Genomic DNA, 18,488 nt, shown 5'->3' on the forward strand with positions numbered 1-18,488 from the left:
TTCCCCTAAAGATCAAAGGTCACAGTGAAATGAAGAGTCTAAAAATAAACCTGTACATCAAAGATCCACTGATTCCTTGCAGGAACCCCACGGAGCCTACAGAGTAGTCGCCCACCACCCACTGCATTTGCGCATCAGGGTAGCTCGGCCCCCTGGGTCCGAAAGCACTAGGAACGATCCAGATAACCCTTAACATCCATCCTGATGTGTGATCTCCTGAACCCCTGACCCCCCGAAGCTTCCCTTCCAGCAAGAGCGGCTCCCATTCTACTCAGCGCCTCCACTTTCACCGGCCCCCTGGGGAAGGTCTCCAAGAACACAGAGCATCCTTTGTTCAACCCACAAACAGCTTTTCTGAAGCCCTCCCGCCCCAAAGTTCCCTCAGGCCCAAACCTACAGGGCCTCCTCCCTCTGAGGGTCGCACCTCTGCTGGTGTGCCCCCACTCCTTAGTGCTTGGGCATTCCCCGGTGGGGGGCGGGGTGTGGGAATGAGAAATGCGTGTATGAGAAAGGGAGAGAAAAAAAGAGACAGACAGACAGACAGACAGACTGGACGTGAGTAGGGATGGAATTCTCTTGACTTCCAGTCACCAGCGGGAACACTCAATAACTTCCCGTCAACCTGCTTCTGCTGCAGTGTTTTCTTTTCCCCCATCTTACCCTACCTTTCCCTTTCCATTGTTTAGCCTTTTGACAGGCCAAGGTCAAATTACAAACTATCTTTCAGGTTCCTGTTCCTCAGGGACCCCAGAATGGGACAGAAACACCCAGGGGCTTAGGGGCTATCTGACTCATTTCTGGGGTCAAAGGAGAACCCTTTTAAGCACAAAATAATTCCCTAAACATATGTGGGACGCTTCTTTAAAGCGGAGGCACTCAACACTGGCTGCGGAGCAGAACCACCTGTGGAATTTTTAAAAAATACTGAGGCCTGGGGCGCCTGGGCGGCTCAGTTAAGCCTCTGACTCTTGGTTTCAGCTCAGGGCATTACTTCATGGTTCATAAGTTCGAGCCCCACATCGGGCTCTGTGTGCTGATAGAGAGGAGATTGCTTGGGATCCTCTCTCTCCCTCTTTTTCTACCCCTCTCTGGCTCACACTCTCTCTGTGTCTCAAAAATAAATAAACATTAAAAAAATATATTGATGCTTGGGGCGCCTGGGTGGCTCAGTAAGTTGAGTGTCCGACTTCGGCTCAGATCATGATCTCACGGTTCGTGGGTTCAAGCCCCGCATTGGACTCTGGGATGACAGCTCAGAGCCCGGAACCTGCTTCGGATTCTGTGTCTCCCTCTCTCTCTCTGCCCTTCCCCCGCCTGTGCGCTCTCTCTCAAAAATAAATAAACATTAACAAATTTTTAAAATATTGATGCCTGGGCTTCAATTTAGACCAATTAACTTAGAATCTTCGGTGGAGAGGTCCAGGCATCTAAGCTATTTTTTAAAGTTGTTTTTTTTTTTTAATTCTGAGAGAGATTGAGAGACAGAGAACAAGCAGGAGAAGGGCAGAGAGGAGAGACAGAATCTCAAGCAGGCTCCGTACCATCAACGCAGAGCCCGATGTGGGGCTTGAACCAACAAACTGTGAGATCATGACCTGAGCCGACATCAAGAGTTTGACGTTTTAACCAACTGAGCCACCCGGGTGCACACAGGCACCCCCAGGCATCTGGGCTTCTTGAGCCCCTCAGGTGATTCTATTCTAAAAGGAAGCCAGGTTGACAACCATAGTTCTAAAACTATTCTCTCCATAATTAGAGATCAAAGTTTGTTAAATAAGCAAATGAATGCTTAGTAATGCTTTCAAAGCAAAGGAGGGAGGAAGCCCACTCTTACAGGGAACTTACTGAGCGTTCAGTCTCCTGTGACTTGGCACGCGCGCGCGCGTGCACACACACGCACGCACACACACACAAATATGGAAAGGAGTTGAGAGGGAGGATAAGGAACTTGGGGAGGCTGAGGTTGAGGACAAGACCCGGCAAGCAGCTTAGCCCAGGGGTGGCCCTTCAGATGGAGAAAGAGAAGAGCCCAGATGCTCTTTCTGGAGAAACTCCAGGATGAAATTCCTGGGGACGGAGAGACCAGCATTACTCTTACCTGAGCTAAAAACCTCTTTGCTTCTATTTCTCCCGAAGTCAGTTAGGGGAAAAACTGCCCAGAAAGGTTTCTACTAAAAGTGTGTGTGTGTGTGTGGGGGGGGGGGGCGGCATGAGCATGAAAGGCTGTGTTTATATGACCAGCATGAACGGGAGAATTGAGGACACTGGCTCTTCATCCCCGCCCCCAGAATGTACCTCAAGAACACAGACAACTCATGTTAACAAGAAATTTTTGCCCACTAATGACATCGCCTGTCTCCTTCAGTTTGAGATGTTTGAAGGCAGCTATATCCTTGAAGCAATTGCTTCGGAGTCCTCCCTTTGAAACGTGGGTCCCCCTTGCCTCCAACCTCCTAGCCTCCACCCTGGCCCCTGACAGGGGCCTCTGGGATAAGAAGCCGCTTCCTTCCTTACCATGTCCTTAAAGCCTCCAAGAACAGCGGCAGTGATGATGCCCAGGAACAGGCCGACGATGTTGAGGATGGTGGCGGACCAGAGCAGGTGGTAGAGGTGGATGATGTCCTGGCAGCTGCTGACGTCGATGTACTCGTAGTACCCACCGGTGATCTCCACCCGGCTGGACAGGGAGAAGCACACACCCGTCAGTCTCCCGGGAGCAGGCTGTCCCCTAGGGCTTTGGCTACTACGCAGCTCAGCGAAAAGACAGGTGAATAGGTGGGGAGCTATGGTGAGGGACGTCAGAGCCATGAACGCACTGGGGAGCAAGGCACCGTAATAAATCAAAGCGCGATTGCTGCTTAGGCAAAAAATAAATTGAAAAACTCACCTCCTACCTACCAGACAAACACTTGTTGCCGTCACCGACACGAATCCTAGACAGCGCACATTCACGTTTACTATGTGCCAGGCACAGCGCTAAGCATTTTACATACGTGAACTCATTAAATCTGTGCTGTCTAAGATGGTAGGCTACTGGTCACTGTTGAAATGCAAATGAGTTAAAATTCAGTAAAACAAAAAATTCAGGGGCGCCCGGGGGCCTCAGCTGGTAAAGCGTCTGACTTCCGCTCAGGTCATGAGCTTACAGCTCGTGAGTCCCAGCCCCACATGGGGCTCTGTGCTGACGGCTCAGAGCCCGGAGCCTGCTTCGGATTCTGTGTCTCCCTCTCTCTCTGCCCCTCCCCCGCTCAAGCTCTGTCTCTTTCTCTCTCAAAGATAAATAAACATGAAAAAAAATTTTAAAAATTCAGTTCTTCAGGCTCACCAGCCACGTTTCAAGTGCTCAATAGCCACACTTCTTACAACGTTTTTTTAACGTTCATTTATTTAGTTTTGAGACGGAGGGAGGGGCAAAGAGACGGGGAGACAGGGAATCCCAAGTTGGCTCCTCGCTGTAGCGCAGAGCCCAATGCAGAGCTCGATCGCACAAACTTTGAGACCATGACCTGAGCCGAAATCAAGAGTCAGAGGCTTAGCCAACTGAGCCGCCCAGGGGCCCCCTAGCTACACTTCTAAGAGCCACACTAGTGGCTGGCTACTGCTCTGGACAGAGCGGATGACATTTCTGTCACTGCAGAAGGTTCTATTAGACAGCACTGCAAATCCTTACGATATTCTATGAGGTAGGTACTATCACCATTCCCATTTTCCTGACGAACAAACTAAAGCAGAGAGAAGTCAGGAACTCGCCCGAGTCATAAGTGAAAAAGCTAGGATCTGAATTCAAGCTTCAAAGATTTCACCGTTTCTCCTCTTTCAAAACAAAACATCAACAAACACAAAGCAATGTCCCAGTAAAGAACTAAAGCCAAGTTGCTGCACAAAACCTGAATCTCACCTCCTTGTGGAGGCTTTCCCTGACCACTCTGTCCAGAGACACCCCCGCTCAGCTCAGTCACTGTCTATCACATTAGTTGCTACAGACTGAAGTGTATCCCCCTCCAAAATTCCTAAGTTGAACACCTAACTCCCAAAATGATTGTATTTGGACACAGGGCTTTTCAGAAGTAATTAAGGTTAAATGAAGTCAGAAGGGCAGAGCCTTAATCCGACAGGACCGATGGCTTTATAAAAAGGAAGAGAGAGAGAGAGAGAGAGAGCAAGTTCTCTCCGTCTGTAAGCGCTGAGGAAAGGCTGCGTGAGGACACAGTGAGAAGGTGGCCATCTGCAAGCCAGGAAGAGAGCCCCCACCAGAACCCGGCCATGCTGGTGCCCTGATCTCAGACCCCGAGCTTCCAGGTCTATGCAAGAGTGAATGTCTGTTGTTTAAGCCGCCTACTCTATGGTATTTTATTATGGCAGGCAGAGCTGACACGTTAGCCTTCTTGAGCTGCTCTCTAGCACTCACTCATTACTGTCTGTCTCTTCACTTGAATGTGAGCTCCGTGATGGCAGGGACTCAGTTCCTTTTGTTTGCTGCTCTCCCTGACACCTGGTCGGTGCTACATAAATCTGTGTTGAATTGATTAAGTGAAAGTTCCTGTCTTCTGGGATGTTGCAGACTAGTTTACAACTTGGCCGCTGGAATCGCTAATGAATCTCCAACATTGTGGTTCTTAAAATCACAACCAAGTGCCCTGGCATCAGGATGGATATTACGTGTGACTCCCCTGTTGTAAGAACACTGGATGTGAAAAAGGACAAAAATGAAAGGTTAACCTCCAAAGGCAATCAGGGAGGGATTATTCACACAAGAAAAGACTTTTAAACTTTACAGGTGATTTTATTTTATCTCAGGATCCTTTAAAATCAGTGTTTTTCTGAGGAACTGAAATCAGTGTGGTTACCGGACAGACTGCATCGGAACCATTGGTGTGTTTGTGTGTACATGTGCCTGCCTGTGTATCAGTGTGCTGTTTGCGTGTCTGTGTGTGCATGTGTCTTTGAGAAACAGATGCTTAAACACACAGGTTGCTAGGCCCAGCCCCAGTCCCACAGAATCCGGCAGAAAATCTTAGGGTGAGCCTCGGGAATCTGTGTTCATGAGCTCGCTGATGTTTGAAAGCCACTGTTTTATTTATTTTTTATGTGTTAGGTAAACTCTGCCCCCAACGTGGGGCTCCAAGTCACAACCCTGAGACCAAGAGTCACATGCTCCACCCGACTGAGCCAGCCAGGCGCCGTGAAACCCACGGTTTTAAATAGTAAGCTTCCATGCTGAAATTTTAAAGGTGTCTTAATTCGTCCGAATTTGAACCAGATTTCAGTATTTTCAAGACTATAACTGGAGACCACCCACAAGCAAGGCGGACACACAGAAAGCTTATTCCCACTACCAGTGGCTCTCTGCATACATCAGGGAACACAGTAACTCTCAAGTAATTATTACTCTTGGCAGGTAGAATATTTTCTTTCTGATATTAAGAATATGTATAGCTATGTACCATCATAGATGTAGGTCAAATCTGTGATTTTGAAAAACGAATACAATTATAATAACAAAAAGTTCTATAGAGTACTTACCATTACCTGGTACTATTCTTTGTTTTTGAATTTATTTATTTATTTTGAGAGAGAAAGAGTGCATGCATGCAAGCGGCGGAGGGCAGAGAGAGAGGGAGAGAGAGAGAATCTCAAGCAGGCTCCCCACTGTCAGCACAGAGCCTGACCGGGGCTCGATCCCACCATGAGACCGTGACTTGAGCTGAAATCAAGAGACGGACGCTTAACCGACTGAGCCACCCAGACACCCCCACCTGGTACTATTCGAAGCAGTGTGCAAACACGAACTCACTTAATCTTTAGAATAACCCTATGTGGTAGGGGCTATTTTTATCCCTGTTACCTACAGATGAGAAAATCAAAGCAGAGAAAGAAATTAATTAAGTAGTGGAGGTGAGCTTTGAACCCAGACACGCTGGCCTTGAGTTTATACTTTACCATGACATTTTCCTGCCTCTCAAAATCAAAACGGAGCCCCACTGACATAAATCATTGTTGAATTCTGTTACTCTATCATTATGAATTATAATCGAAAAATCAGATTTATATTTCATGCTACATTTTTTCAGATTACTTGCACATATCTTTTATTCTTCACTGAACCCAGAAGAAAACCATGAACCATAACATTGGCACCCAGGATATTAGACACTGGATGAAGAAATGATCCATTAAAGAGGGATCAAGAAAGAAGACATATTTCATTAACCTTTAAAAAAATTCTCTCTTCGGATATAAAATATTAACATATCCCATGTTTATTGGGATTTTAAAGCATTACTCTCATCAGTATCATATATTAATAAAGAGATTTATGCAGTGAGAAGAAAATTGTTTACTGCCACGAAAGGCATAGCTGTACAAGAGCTGTAAAAAGGCAAGCCTGTGAGTAAGGGTGAGTGTGGGGTTGGAGGGCTTGACAGTGAGCTTCTGACTTTCCTGAATGATCTTTGTCTACCTCCCAACACATGGAGGGCAGGCTGGGCTGGGAGTGCGCACAGACAGGCAGCACTCTGGAGTCGAACTGCATCTGGGTCCCAGCTCTGTCCCTTATTTGCTGAGCAACTTTCTTAACCTGGGGGATTTCAGGAGACAATGCAAGAAAGCAGCACTCCAGCACATAATAAGAGCCCCCCACAAAACATGTAGCTTTGTTGTTGTTTTTCCCTTCTAAGAGCCAGCCTCTGGCAAGGAATCTTTGAATCTTGTTCTTTTTTTAAAAAAAGTTTTAAATGTTTTTATCTCATTTTTGAGAGAGAGAGAGACACACACACACAGAGTGCAAGTGGGGGAGGGGCAGAGAGAGAGGGAGACCTGAAATCCAAAGCAAGCTCCAGGCTCTGAGCTGTCAGCACAGAGCCCGATGTGGGGCTCGAACTCATGGACCATGAGATCATGACCGGAGCTGAAGTCGGACGCTTAACCGACTGAGCCACCCAGACGCCCCTGAATCTTGTTCTTAAAAGCATTGACACCTTGGGGCGCCTGGATGGCTCAGTCGGTTAAGCGTCCGACTTTGGCTCTGGTCATGATCTCGCAGTTCATGGGTTCTGGGTTCAAGCCCCACGACAGGCTCTGTGCTGACAGTTCAGAGCCTGGAGCCTGCTTCGGATTCTGTGTCTCCCTCTCGCTCTCTGCCCCTCCCCCATATGCACGCTCTCTCTCTCTCTCTCTCTCTCTCTCAAAAATAAGCTGTTTTTGAAAATGAAAAAAATAAAAGCATTGACACTTTAAAGGCACAGACCACACCATGGTGCATAGGGTAGCAGTCTGTTTAAAAATACTCAATTATTTTAGATACTATATGTTTGGTTCCGGTTTGAGCAGGTTCGGCAGCTACTGAAATTTTTTTTTTTTTTTTTTTTTTTTACTTAACCATGAAGCAAAAGAACATTAATATTTAGGTGTGGTTCAGGGTTTAACAAATTAATGCGGTTTGTTGCTGTTGGAGATTCATGATTCCACTTGGTTCAGTGTCCATGCCTGCGAGGCCCGCCTACCAGACCCTACCACTGCTTCATTAAGCTTCCTCAAACATTCTTAAAACTAAATCATTCATTTAACCAAAATCTTCCCATGGCTCCCCGTTACCTTCAGGAAGAAGGATCCAAATGCCTCAGTTGGCCACAATCCGGCTCCAAAATGGAGTCCAGTCTCCAGCTAGGCCAGAGCCCTGAGAAACCCCAAACTGGCCATACTGGGTACTTCTTCCGAACCTGTGCTCAGATTTGTCTCCCTGCACGGAAGGTACTGCCTTCTGTTCTCTGCCTGTCCTAGCCTTTCCCACTGCTCAAAGCTTCCACAGCCATGTCTCTAGTGTCTTCTTCAAGGACTCCAGTGCCCACTCATTAGCTTTTCCCCTGGACTCCCATAGCCTCAGACAGTCTGTTCCTCTTAGTTTGGCACTTTGCGTATGTCAATAATTCAGTTAGTCACTTCGTCTAGTGTTTATTGACAGTCTACTCAGCGCTGAGTACGGTGCTGGGTGCTGAAGCTACAACCAAGGTAAACATAGCGCCTCCGTCTCAATTATAACCTCTTGAGGGTGAGGGGCATCTCTTACACTTCTTTTGTGTCTCCCTCGCTGTCTAGCACAGTGGCAGAAACACTGCAAGTCATCAATAAATGGTGAATGAGTAACTGAGTTCAAAGCCTGATTGTGGCATTGATCATGAGGTTGATTGCCCAATATGGGCTTTCACCCTCTTGCTCTCAACTTCCTGGGTGTGCCTGGAGAAAAAGATAACCTCTCTGTTTCCATCCCCATTTAACAAAGCAGGAGGCAACAGATCTTGGCTAAAGCAGAAGGGCCTCCTTCTGCTCTTCCATAGGTGCCTGGAACCATCCACCAACTCTTGGTGGACAGGCAACGCCAATGGACAAGCTTGTGCATCTCTCACTGCATGTATTCTGTGTATGGGTCTAAGCTGCCCTCCCCCCAGCCCCTCTGGTAAGCCGAGTTCCTGAAGGGTAAGATTATGCTTTCCCCATACCTATTCTTCTTGAACAGTCCCTGGCACATAGTAGGGGCTCAATACAACTTTGTTGAAGCGGGGGAATGAATGAAAGTAAGCTGTCTTCTTCCATGTTATTGCCAGCTGAAGCAGTTCACCAAACCACCCCCATTTCCTTCCATTTCCTTTAGGTTACACACTGAGAACCAGTGATATTGACTTGACCTCTCCAAAGCTGAGCGAAGTGCTCTGAAAGGCAGCTGCTGAAGAGCTGTGTCCTAGAGAAAGCCACCTTCCTGCATAAGGCTAAATGGAATCATCTATGTTTGGTATTAAAACCTGACTGCCTTGACGTCAAAGAAGGTCTGTGGGTTTGAGGGGACAGTAGAAACTCTGTTTCCATAGCACTGTACAAATGACTGCCTGATGTTTTTGTTCCCTCTTTTTTTTTTTCTTGGCCTCCTTTCCAGGAAATGGACTGGAGGAGCTGGCAATTGATTAAAAATAGGTTTTGTGTGAGGAAAACAAATACAGGCTCTGCAAAATTAAAGTCCCCGCATCTCTCCGAATGCTTGCTGCTAGCTATATTTAGGCCTGGAGTTCAGGTCTCTTTGGCACTGGCTAGAAAAAGCCTCAGGTCAAGGAAAATCTTTTCCCTCTATTGTAGGATCATTACCTCTTAAGTCTCGTGGCCCTGGTTTATGACCCTAGTGGGACTGTTTCCTGATGGAAAGTTCAGTAAAGTCTTTTCCTGGTGGCTTTGCCCTTGGAAACTTAGCACCACAGACAGGGCCTTGACTGATGCCCGGGGCTGGGGTCCGGGCCCCAGGTAGGCGAAAACCATTTCCAGGCTTAAGGACCACGTCCCCGTGACCCCTCTTCGTTGCCTAGTTCAATATTTTATCTTCCTGGTGAAAAGGGCGTTCTTCTTTTTGGTACTTTCCAACAAATGTCACTCCTGTTTCATTAGGCCTTTACTCATGCCCGCTCCTGTGCCAGGGACTGGGGATAGAGATAAGATGAAGTCATGGTCCCTGCCTCCAGAGAACCCAGAGTTTAGCACCACTCCTCATAAAGTTCCTTGAGAGCCTTGAAGACAATACTGCATAACTTGCTTTAAGAAAGTAAGAAAGTCAGGGGTGCCTGGGTGGCTCAGTCTGTTAAGCATCTGACTTTGGCTCAGGTCACAATCTACTTACTCAGTTTGTGAGTTTGAGCCCCTCGTCGGGCTCGCTGCTGTCAGCCCAGAGCCCGCTTCGGATCCTCTGCCCCCCCCCCCACCTCTGCCCCTTCCCTGCTCAAACTCTCTCTCTCTCTCTCAAACATAAAAGAAACATTTTCTTAAAAAAGTAAGAAAGTCAGTTATTATGAAGTTCAGATTGACAGGAAGATAAACTGGGCTTAGTCTCCACTTTTGAAAAAAAAAATGCACCTAAGGACTCAACTGAATGGAATTTAAAGTAGGATTTAGTTTATTCAAACCTTTTCCAGAAACACACCTAAATTCAGAGAGAAAGGCGCCTGCAAGGAATCACTTCGCAGCCTCCCGGGGGGCCTCCGCTCCTCTCCATCCTGGGCCCACAGGTGTGAGCCTGCTCCCAGCACCCCCCACCAGGAGGCCAGGAAGTGAGAAAGGAGGGGGAGCAGGCCAGAGGAGGGAGGAGAGCGGCGAGCTGGGCGAGGGAGGGGGGAAAAGGAGAAGGAAGGACAGCGGCAAGGAGGGGGGCATCAGGGGAGGCCAAAGGAAGGATAGCAAAATAACCCCAATTCCCCTAGGACCCATTTTACATTCCTTTGGCCATTTTTGGAAGGATGAGCTCAGGAAGTATAATTATAGCCATCACTGCTGCTGAGGAGGGAAGTCCTTTACAAGTGTTAGTTATTATTTCAACATGAATAATTGAACCTCCCAGATAATCCCCAAACCTCATTTGAGGCTTTAAGTTTCTCTTCCTCCGCCGCCAAACCTTTGAACGAAACGAGGCTGGTGCAAGGGAAGAAGGCAAAAGGCTGGTGCCAGTCTCCCCGCCTCCCCGCCCTACCTCCAGTCAGGCAGGTCTTAATCCTCAGACCGCAGAAATGGGCCCCCCAATACCAAGAGTAGGGGGTGGGGGTCCGGAGGATGCTGCATCCATCTGACTCCTCTGGATCCAGCTCCCTCCGGGCCCCCTCTGCCAACTCCGCCCTTCCCCTTCTGTCTCCGGGCCCTCAGCACCCCATCTTTCATGCAATACCATTCAATGGCTTATGGGGTCAAGCCCAAACTGCTTACGGGGTCAAGTCCAAAGTCACTCCTGTGGCCAGTGAGCCCTCCATGATCTGGCTTCTGACTACAGCTCCGCCCTTACCTCCTACCCCCTGTAGAACTCTCCCGACCCTACAACTGTTGGGAATACCTTCCCCACCTCTTCCCCCTTCTGGTTTCTTTCCCAACTCCTTCCCTCCCCTTTAAATTTCAGCTCCCATGTCACCTCCTCCTTGACACTCCCCCAGCAGCCCTGGCTTTCAGTCATTTGGGTCATCAGGGTCCCCAGTATATCCACTGGTCCCCACTGTACCTATCACACTCTGTTGTATATAATCAATTCTTCTCATGTCTGTCTTCCCTATGAGTCTGTGAGTTCCTCAGAGGTATAGACTCTGTATTCCCACCACCTAAATATGTTTTTTTTTAATTATTTTAATGTTTATTTATTTTTGAGAAAGAGAGAGAGAGAACGCAAGAGGGGGAGGGCACAGAGAGAGGGAGACATAGAATCTGAAGCAGGCTCCAGGCCCTGAGCTGTTAGCACAGAGCCTGATGCAGGGCTAGAACTCGATGAACTGTGAGATCATGACCTGAGCTGATGTCAGACGCTCAACTGACTGAGCCACCCAGGCACCCCTAAATATGTTTTGAAAAAAGGAATAAGTGACGTTTTTGCAATTAGAGGGCAGAGAGCCGAGTGACCAAACAAGACTAGCACTGAGCCTGCTCCTGCCTCAGGGCCTTTGCACTTCTGTTCTTGCTGCTTGAAAACACTCTTTCCCCAGGTATCTACTTGGGTTGCTCTCTCGCTTTGTTCCGGTCTCTGCACAAATGTCACCTCCTCGAAAAGACCTTCCCTGGCTCCTCTGTCTCACACAGCACCCTCACCCTCACCTACCTATCTACCTCTCCTGCTTCATTTTTTTTCTCAGAGCTCTGATCAACACCTGGCATATTTTATATCCATGTATTATTGACTGTCTTCCCTATTAAAATACAAGCTTCATAAGGGAAAGGACTTTTATCTTGTTTGCTGCTGAGTCAGCAGTGTCTAGAACAGGCCCAAGCCCAGAGAAAGTGCTCAGTAACTATTTGTTGAATGTTGTTGAACTTGGACTTAAGACAGAACTGGGTTTGAACTCTACCTCTACTGTTTTCAAGTTCTGGGTGACCTTGGGCCAGGTGTCTGCCTCCTCTGAGCCTCACTCTCACCATCTGTAAAATGGAGAGAATAATCCTACATACATCATAGGTAAGAACAAAATGAGATCAAGTATTCCAAAGCACTTAGCGTGATGCCTGGCACGGATAAGGCAGGTAATGCTTACTAGCTGAACTCTGTTGACAGACCAACATCTTCCATTTCTCGGATCCCTACCATGTGCCCTTGCGCTCCCCCCACCCCTCCGCCCCGCCTCAGCCCTCCTAGTGCCCACTGTGGTCAAACCATCATTCCTGTGCCGCGGCGCTCAGCACTTACTTGCCACAGTTGTAGAGATCACAGCAGAAGCAGGTGTTGCCCCGGATGCGAGGCGTGCAGAATCCACGGCTGAGGTGAGGGCAGTTCACCTGAGGGCACACAACAGTGAAGAGATGGGCTGGCACTGGATGGGAGGCAGGACCCTCTGGGACTGGAAATATGAGTTAGTGACTGATGGAGGCGGTGAGGATGGCTGTGAAATGAACACACCAACGCAGGAGAGGGATGGGGCTGGGCACGGGGCGGGCTGACCTGTGCCTGACATGAGCCACCGTGTAGCTGGGGTCCGTCCAGCCTCAGCCACAGCCCTCAGTGCCCCATCCCTGAAGGGCGGAGATGCAGAGGAGGAAGGATGGACGGAAGGACAGGCGGAAGAACAAATGACAGCAGGAAATGAAAGTAAGTGGGGAAGGGGAATGGTGGGGGGGGGGACAAGGGGCGGGGGATCAGATGGGGAGGAAGACAGAAAGGCTGTCACATGCACTTTGAAGTACAATAGTACCTCTCTAGCTGCCTGGGTAAGGTTCCTCAGAACCCTCGCGGAAGGAGAATTTTTGGTTGAGGAACTTATGACCTTATATAGGAAAAATAGGGTTAGGGGGACCAGGGTTACAAGTGAACCTATGGAAGTCATTAATATTTTTACAGTCACCAAGTTAACACGAGAAAGCGATCGCCACGAAATCAGAACAGCAATGACATTTCACACATCTCGAGTTTGCAAAACATGTAAAAGATCCATTTCCATTTACCGTCTTCTGTTGGGAAGAAATTTTCCAGACTCTCGTCCTTTATGGATGCAAGGAAGTGCTTGTGAATGTGTTTCACTGTGTTATAGAGAATATTTGTAGTAAACAGGCGCTTTTTCTATATCGGGTCCTCCATCCAAATGCTCACTGCCTTTCTGATAAGCTGTTGGCACGTGAACGTTTCTACTCCTCCCTTTGAACCCATGGGTAGTTAGAAAAACAGTAAATTTGGGATTGGGTGCAAAGTAGGGGGAGAAGTGAAAGGCAGAGCCATAATAGAAATATCTGCCCTGATGCGTTGGGAGGAGGGCCATCGCCCCGCCTAACTCCAAGGGCACCATTCGCATTGTATTTTATGTCAAATGGTAGTTTCATATCAAAGGAATCTCTGGGCAGGGGGGCAATTATTGTGCACACACACAAGCAGGCAGTGGGATTGCGTTAATTTCTGAAAGTACCCCGGAGTCGTGCTTCACCTCACTGCCTGCTGCCTCTAGTTCCGCGCAAGGCGGCGTGGAACACGAGGAGAGATGCATAGGGCAAGCGAGAGAAGTCGTCGTGCATTAGCAGACTGGCCTCTTGGGGTGTCATGAGAGGGGCCAAGCCCACAGTCCAGGCCTTCTCAGAGCCTTAGAGTGGACCGGGCTTCTCGATTACCCTCGTTTGGCTTCCTGACCCCTCCTGCGTGTGAGACCCAGGCTCTGCCTCCCTGGTCCAGGCCCAGTGCTCTGGTGAGGCTCCTGCTTTCCCTCCAGCTGGGCACCGAGTCCAGACAACCAAACCGCCATCCACAGAGCTGGGGGAGTGGCCTGCCCTGTGGCCTCTGTACTCATCTGTCCCTCTTGGGATCAAAGCCACACATGGAGAGGCTGCCTGCTGGGGTCAGAGGGGCAGCCTGTGGCCACAGAGCAAAGTAAATCTGATTAGGCCTCTTGAGGCTCCAACCTATGACTGTGGCCTCATTAACACTGTGCTCTGACCCACTGAACAAATCAGCTACAGACACCTAACAGCAAGCCTTAGGCCTGTGAAAAGGAGTACAAGGAAGGGGGTTTCAGGCAGAACGGAAGACTTTCCCCAAAAGTAAGACATGCAGCCTCATTCTGGCTCACCTCCTCAGCCTCCTTCTGGGATGTCTTGGGGACATAGTGGCACCGGTTAGCATAGAGTGGTTTCAGATCCTGGAAAGGGAAACACCAAACCAAAGAAGTGTTGGTTTTGGAAAATAAAGCAGCAAGTGCTCTGATGGGTAATAAAAGATTTGAACACACACGCGCGCACACACGCACACACACACACACACACACACACACACACGAGTAGGCAGTGGGTTGGGTTAATTTCTGAAAGCGGCCCTCCTATGGACCCTGAGAATCTGAGGATTAGATTAAGATGTTCTAATAACTGCTTTCTGTTGGGCCACTTGGTTAATGAGAAATTCGGAAACTGACTAAGAAATGGTTTTCTTGAAATTTCCTCTCTGGTTTTCTTTTATTTCCAGTCTTTGTCTTCTTCCAAAGAGTCCCCAGGGAACAAGATTCAAAATTCTTACAACACCATACTCTTAAAAGGAGGGAGCCCAACTCCATCAATGAGTTCTCATCATCACCTGAGGACAGGACACGGGCTGGCTGACGTGTGCTCCCTGCTGTCATTGCCACAGCTTTTCCAGAAGGAAGAGCTCAGGAAGCAAGCCCCAGGGGGCTGAGCAGCTACTGAGACCACTGTAGATTGCTTTAAAAAAATTTTTTTTAATGTTTATTTATTTTTGAGAGAGACAGAGGCAGAATGCGAGTGGGTTAGGGGCAGAGAGAGAGGGAGACACAGAATCCGAAGCGGGCTCCGGGCTCTGGGCTGTCAGCACAGAGCCCGACGCGGGGCTCGAACTCGCAGACCGTGAGATCGTGACCTGAGCCGAAGTCGGACATGCAACCGACTGAGCCACCCAGGCGCCCCTCTTTCAAAAATTCTTTAAGTTTATTTATTTATTTTGAGAGAGACAGAGAGAACATGAGTGGAGGAGGAGCAGAGAGAGAGGGAGACAGAGAATCCCATGCAGGGCCCGCACCGTCAACACAGAGCCTGATGCAGGGCTCGAACTCACAAAACCATGAGATCATGACCTGAGCTGAAACCGAGAGCTGGACACTTAGCCAACTGAGCCACCCGGGTGTCCTGAGACTGCTGTAGAGTTTAACTCAACTACACTATGAGCCATTTCCACTCAACTACACAGATTCTAGGGATACTAGGTAAAGACAGTGAACTCCAAACACACTGCTAAAGCCCAGAAAACTAACATGGGGCTCAAGGGCAGCTGGTTTACCCTCCTGGCTTGGCCAGCTCCCTGCTGAGGGAACTCCCAGGCACGGGGGTTGGGGTAGAGCAGACAGGCACCATCCAGGGCTGCCTGGAAACTTGCAGGCAGGGGATGCTGTTCACTTCTGGGGTGATGCTAAACATCTCCTGAGTGGTGGCGGAGCTCTGGCCAAAAGCAGGTTAGGACGGGACAAGAAGTTCATGCAAACTGACCTGGGGGGTGGGTGGCCAAGCACCTTCCCTCCTGCCCCCACTTGCCATTTTCAAATCCCAGTGGCTGCTTTTCCCACGGATGATTTAACATCTCCTGATCCTGACACCCCAGTGCCTCCTGCCTCCCAGCCCCATCGAGCACCTAAGACTTCCCATCAGCTGCTTCTACAGGGACCTCTTGTTTGTTCACTGTTCTGAAAGTACATTGGCCTGTTGGCTGAGGCTGGAGTTAGGGGGGAAAGGAGCGAGGGTTCTCATGTTCACACGCAGCAGGGTTTATTTTCCGTGTTTGCACAATAGCAGAGACCACTATTATCTTGTGGAAAGGGAGGCTTGATACGCTGGTCACAGCCCTCCCGACCTCCTGGTTCTGCAAAAAGCATTCAGCCGCCAACTGCCCCAGATGAAGACAGACGTGTGTGACGGTTGCCCCTTTGCTGCCTCTGGCTGCTATTCTGCATTGAGACCCCCAAGAAGGAATAAGCCCAGGCAACTGGGAGGTAGGAAAAAGTCACTTCGTGAGGGCTCGGTGACCTTTCAAATCCGAAGGGCTTCCGACTCTGGAGCGAAGAGATGGAAATGGACATTGCTTTATGTTGAGTGCCTACTCTGTGCCAGGCCCAGTTTGCACCCATTACTTCATATCACACTCAGGTTGAGCCTGAGAGGTAGGTCACTATTACATCCATTTGAAAGAGGGGAAACTGTTACAAAAAGGCAAAATGACCTTCCCAGATGGTTAAAGGCCATGTTGGGGGCGGGGAAGGAAAGAACTAGGAGACAAGAGAGAAGGAAGAAGACATATTTAGAGGGGCGTGTAAGAAGGTAGGTCTTGAGAGGTAGCTCACACATTCCCAAGCCAAAGGACAGGGCAAGATAGTGCTGAGAGATTTCAACAACAAGAAAGGCTGGCTTTAGGGGCACCCGGCTGGCTCAGAGGAGCACGTGACTCGTGATCTCGAAGTTGTGACTTCGAGCCCCACGTTGGGTGTAGAGATGACTTAAATATAAAATCTTTTAAAAAATTCATTGTTTATAAAAAGAAAGCCTGGCTTTAGCCCACCCAAGCAGTGCTAGGATCCAAAAGGGCCTTTCGTTAAACTGGCCAACGGATATTGCCATACATTAACAAAGCCTCCTTTCTCAAAACTCTCTGGGTGTCAGTGAGGGCTGGCAGATGTCTTAGGACAGGTGCAGTGTAAGCAGAAAGGTTTTCTAAAAGATTCATCCAGCCTTAATCCAAATCCACGAATCAAATACTTTGCTGCAGGCCACTAACTGTAGGAAGTACAGAGGGCCTGGAGTCAGAGACACGTAGGTGGTTGTTAGAGGAAACTTCCAGTAAGTATAACTTGGATTTTTCTCCATTGCCTTTGACAGAGGCCAGTGCTCAAAAACATTTAGGAGTGTCAAGGAAACGCAAATCAAAACCACACTGAGATACCACTTGATTCTCACTGGGATGGTTAGTGGGATACTAGAATCAAAAAGTCAGATCATAAGAGTCGGCAAGGATGCAGAGAAATGGGAACTCTCCTACATACACTTCTGGTGGGAATGGAAAACGGTGCGGCTCTTTTCGGAAACTGTCCAGTAGGTCCTCAAAAGGGTAAACGTGGTTACCATACGGCCAGGCAATTCCACTCCTAGGTATATACCCAAGGAAAACAAAAACATATGGCCACATGGTACATGCATGTTTAGAGCAGCATTATTAATAAAAGCCACAAGCTGGAAACAACCCAAATGCCCATCGGCCACTGAATGGACAAACAATATGTGGTATATCCATACGGTGGAATATTATTAGGCCATGAAAAGCTATGAAGCACTGATACATGCTACGACATGGGTGAGCCCTGAGGATAGCACACTAAGTGAAAGAAGTCAGGTCGCAAAAGACCATGATATTCTATGATCCCATTAATATGAAAGGTTAATTAGCATAGGGAAATCTATCAAGAAAAAAACAAGTAGACTAGTAGCTGCCTAGGGCTGAGGCGACTAGGGGTAAAGGGAGGTGAGAGTCAAGAGCATGGGGCTTCTTTTGGGGGATGATGAAAATCTTCTAAAATTGATGTGGTGGTGGTTTCCACGTAACAGTGAGGATACTGAAAACCACTGAATTGTACACTTTAAGTGGGTGAATTATATGGGATGTGAACTACATCTCAATAAAGCTGTTAAAAAAAAACACACTAGGAGTGGGAGGAGGAGGGAAAAAGAGGAAGCCATTTTAGCTCATGATGCCATCAAAATCTACTGCAGGCTTCTTGGCCACTAGGCCTCTGTTACCATGGAGACTGCCTCAGAGTGAATACTGCTTGTCAAATGGGGATAATAATGCTTGCCCTACATATCTCACAGGATTGCTGTGGGTCTCCAATGAGACAATAGATGTGAAGGCACATTTAAAAGCTAAATACGCTACACAAAAACAAGGCATTGTTGTTATTAAGATGGCTCCTGTTGAATACCAATAGCACGCATGCCATGATTGGCTGCAATCACGCTACACACAGCCACACAACTGGGTGCTTACTCAGAGGGTCATATGCAAAAATGATAAGGATTGCTAAGTTAGGGTGGTGGGCTTGTGGATGTTACGAGTTCCCCATGTATCACTGGCCTTTTTAAGAAGAAAAAGATTAAGAAGATGGCTGTTCTCATCTAAAATCAGAAGGGATGGGTCTGATAGAGGGGCCTACATTTAAATTCTCGGCCCGGAAAGAAAATCGGGTAAAGACCCTCTCTCTCTCACCCCTTACTCTGCCCTCTGCCCAGAAATCTTCTCCTGAGACACCAATTCGGAGACTGCTTGTGGGGAAGCACCAACCACATGAGTCCCTCCAATCTTGGCAAATGATGGACTGACTCTTACTCCTGAGAGGAGGGTCCAAGAGCAAGTTGGAATTGAAATAATAACGTCACGGATCATCCTTCCCCAGATCCAACCATACCCACGAGGCTCCCTCAACATGACCTGCACTATTAGCCAGTGACTGAAATGGAATAAAGTGCCA

The 18,488-nt window shown here is 48.3% G+C and overlaps 1 protein-coding gene across 2 annotated transcripts in view; it reads right to left on the reverse strand.

Annotated features, from left to right (window-relative positions):
• Nucleotides 1–18,488, reverse strand: part of TMEM255A (transmembrane protein 255A) — a 56,185-nt gene that overhangs the window by 16,569 nt on the left and 21,128 nt on the right. Inside the window, exons 5-8 of one of the 2 annotated variants that reach the window (XM_058713853.1) lie at nt 14,046–14,114; nt 12,687–12,758; nt 12,185–12,273; nt 2,515–2,677 (exon numbers count right to left, since the gene is read on the reverse strand). In XM_058713853.1, coding sequence (XP_058569836.1) covers nt 2,515–2,677; nt 12,185–12,273; nt 12,687–12,758; nt 14,046–14,114 — 393 coding nt within the window. The remainder of the gene's footprint in view (nt 1–2,514; nt 2,678–12,184; nt 12,274–12,686; nt 12,759–14,045; nt 14,115–18,488) is intronic. The other variant, XM_058713855.1, reaches the window with a different exon arrangement.

This window comes from Neofelis nebulosa, chromosome X (genome assembly GCF_028018385.1).
Source record: "Neofelis nebulosa isolate mNeoNeb1 chromosome X, mNeoNeb1.pri, whole genome shotgun sequence".
Taxonomy (NCBI): domain Eukaryota; kingdom Metazoa; phylum Chordata; class Mammalia; order Carnivora; family Felidae; genus Neofelis; species Neofelis nebulosa.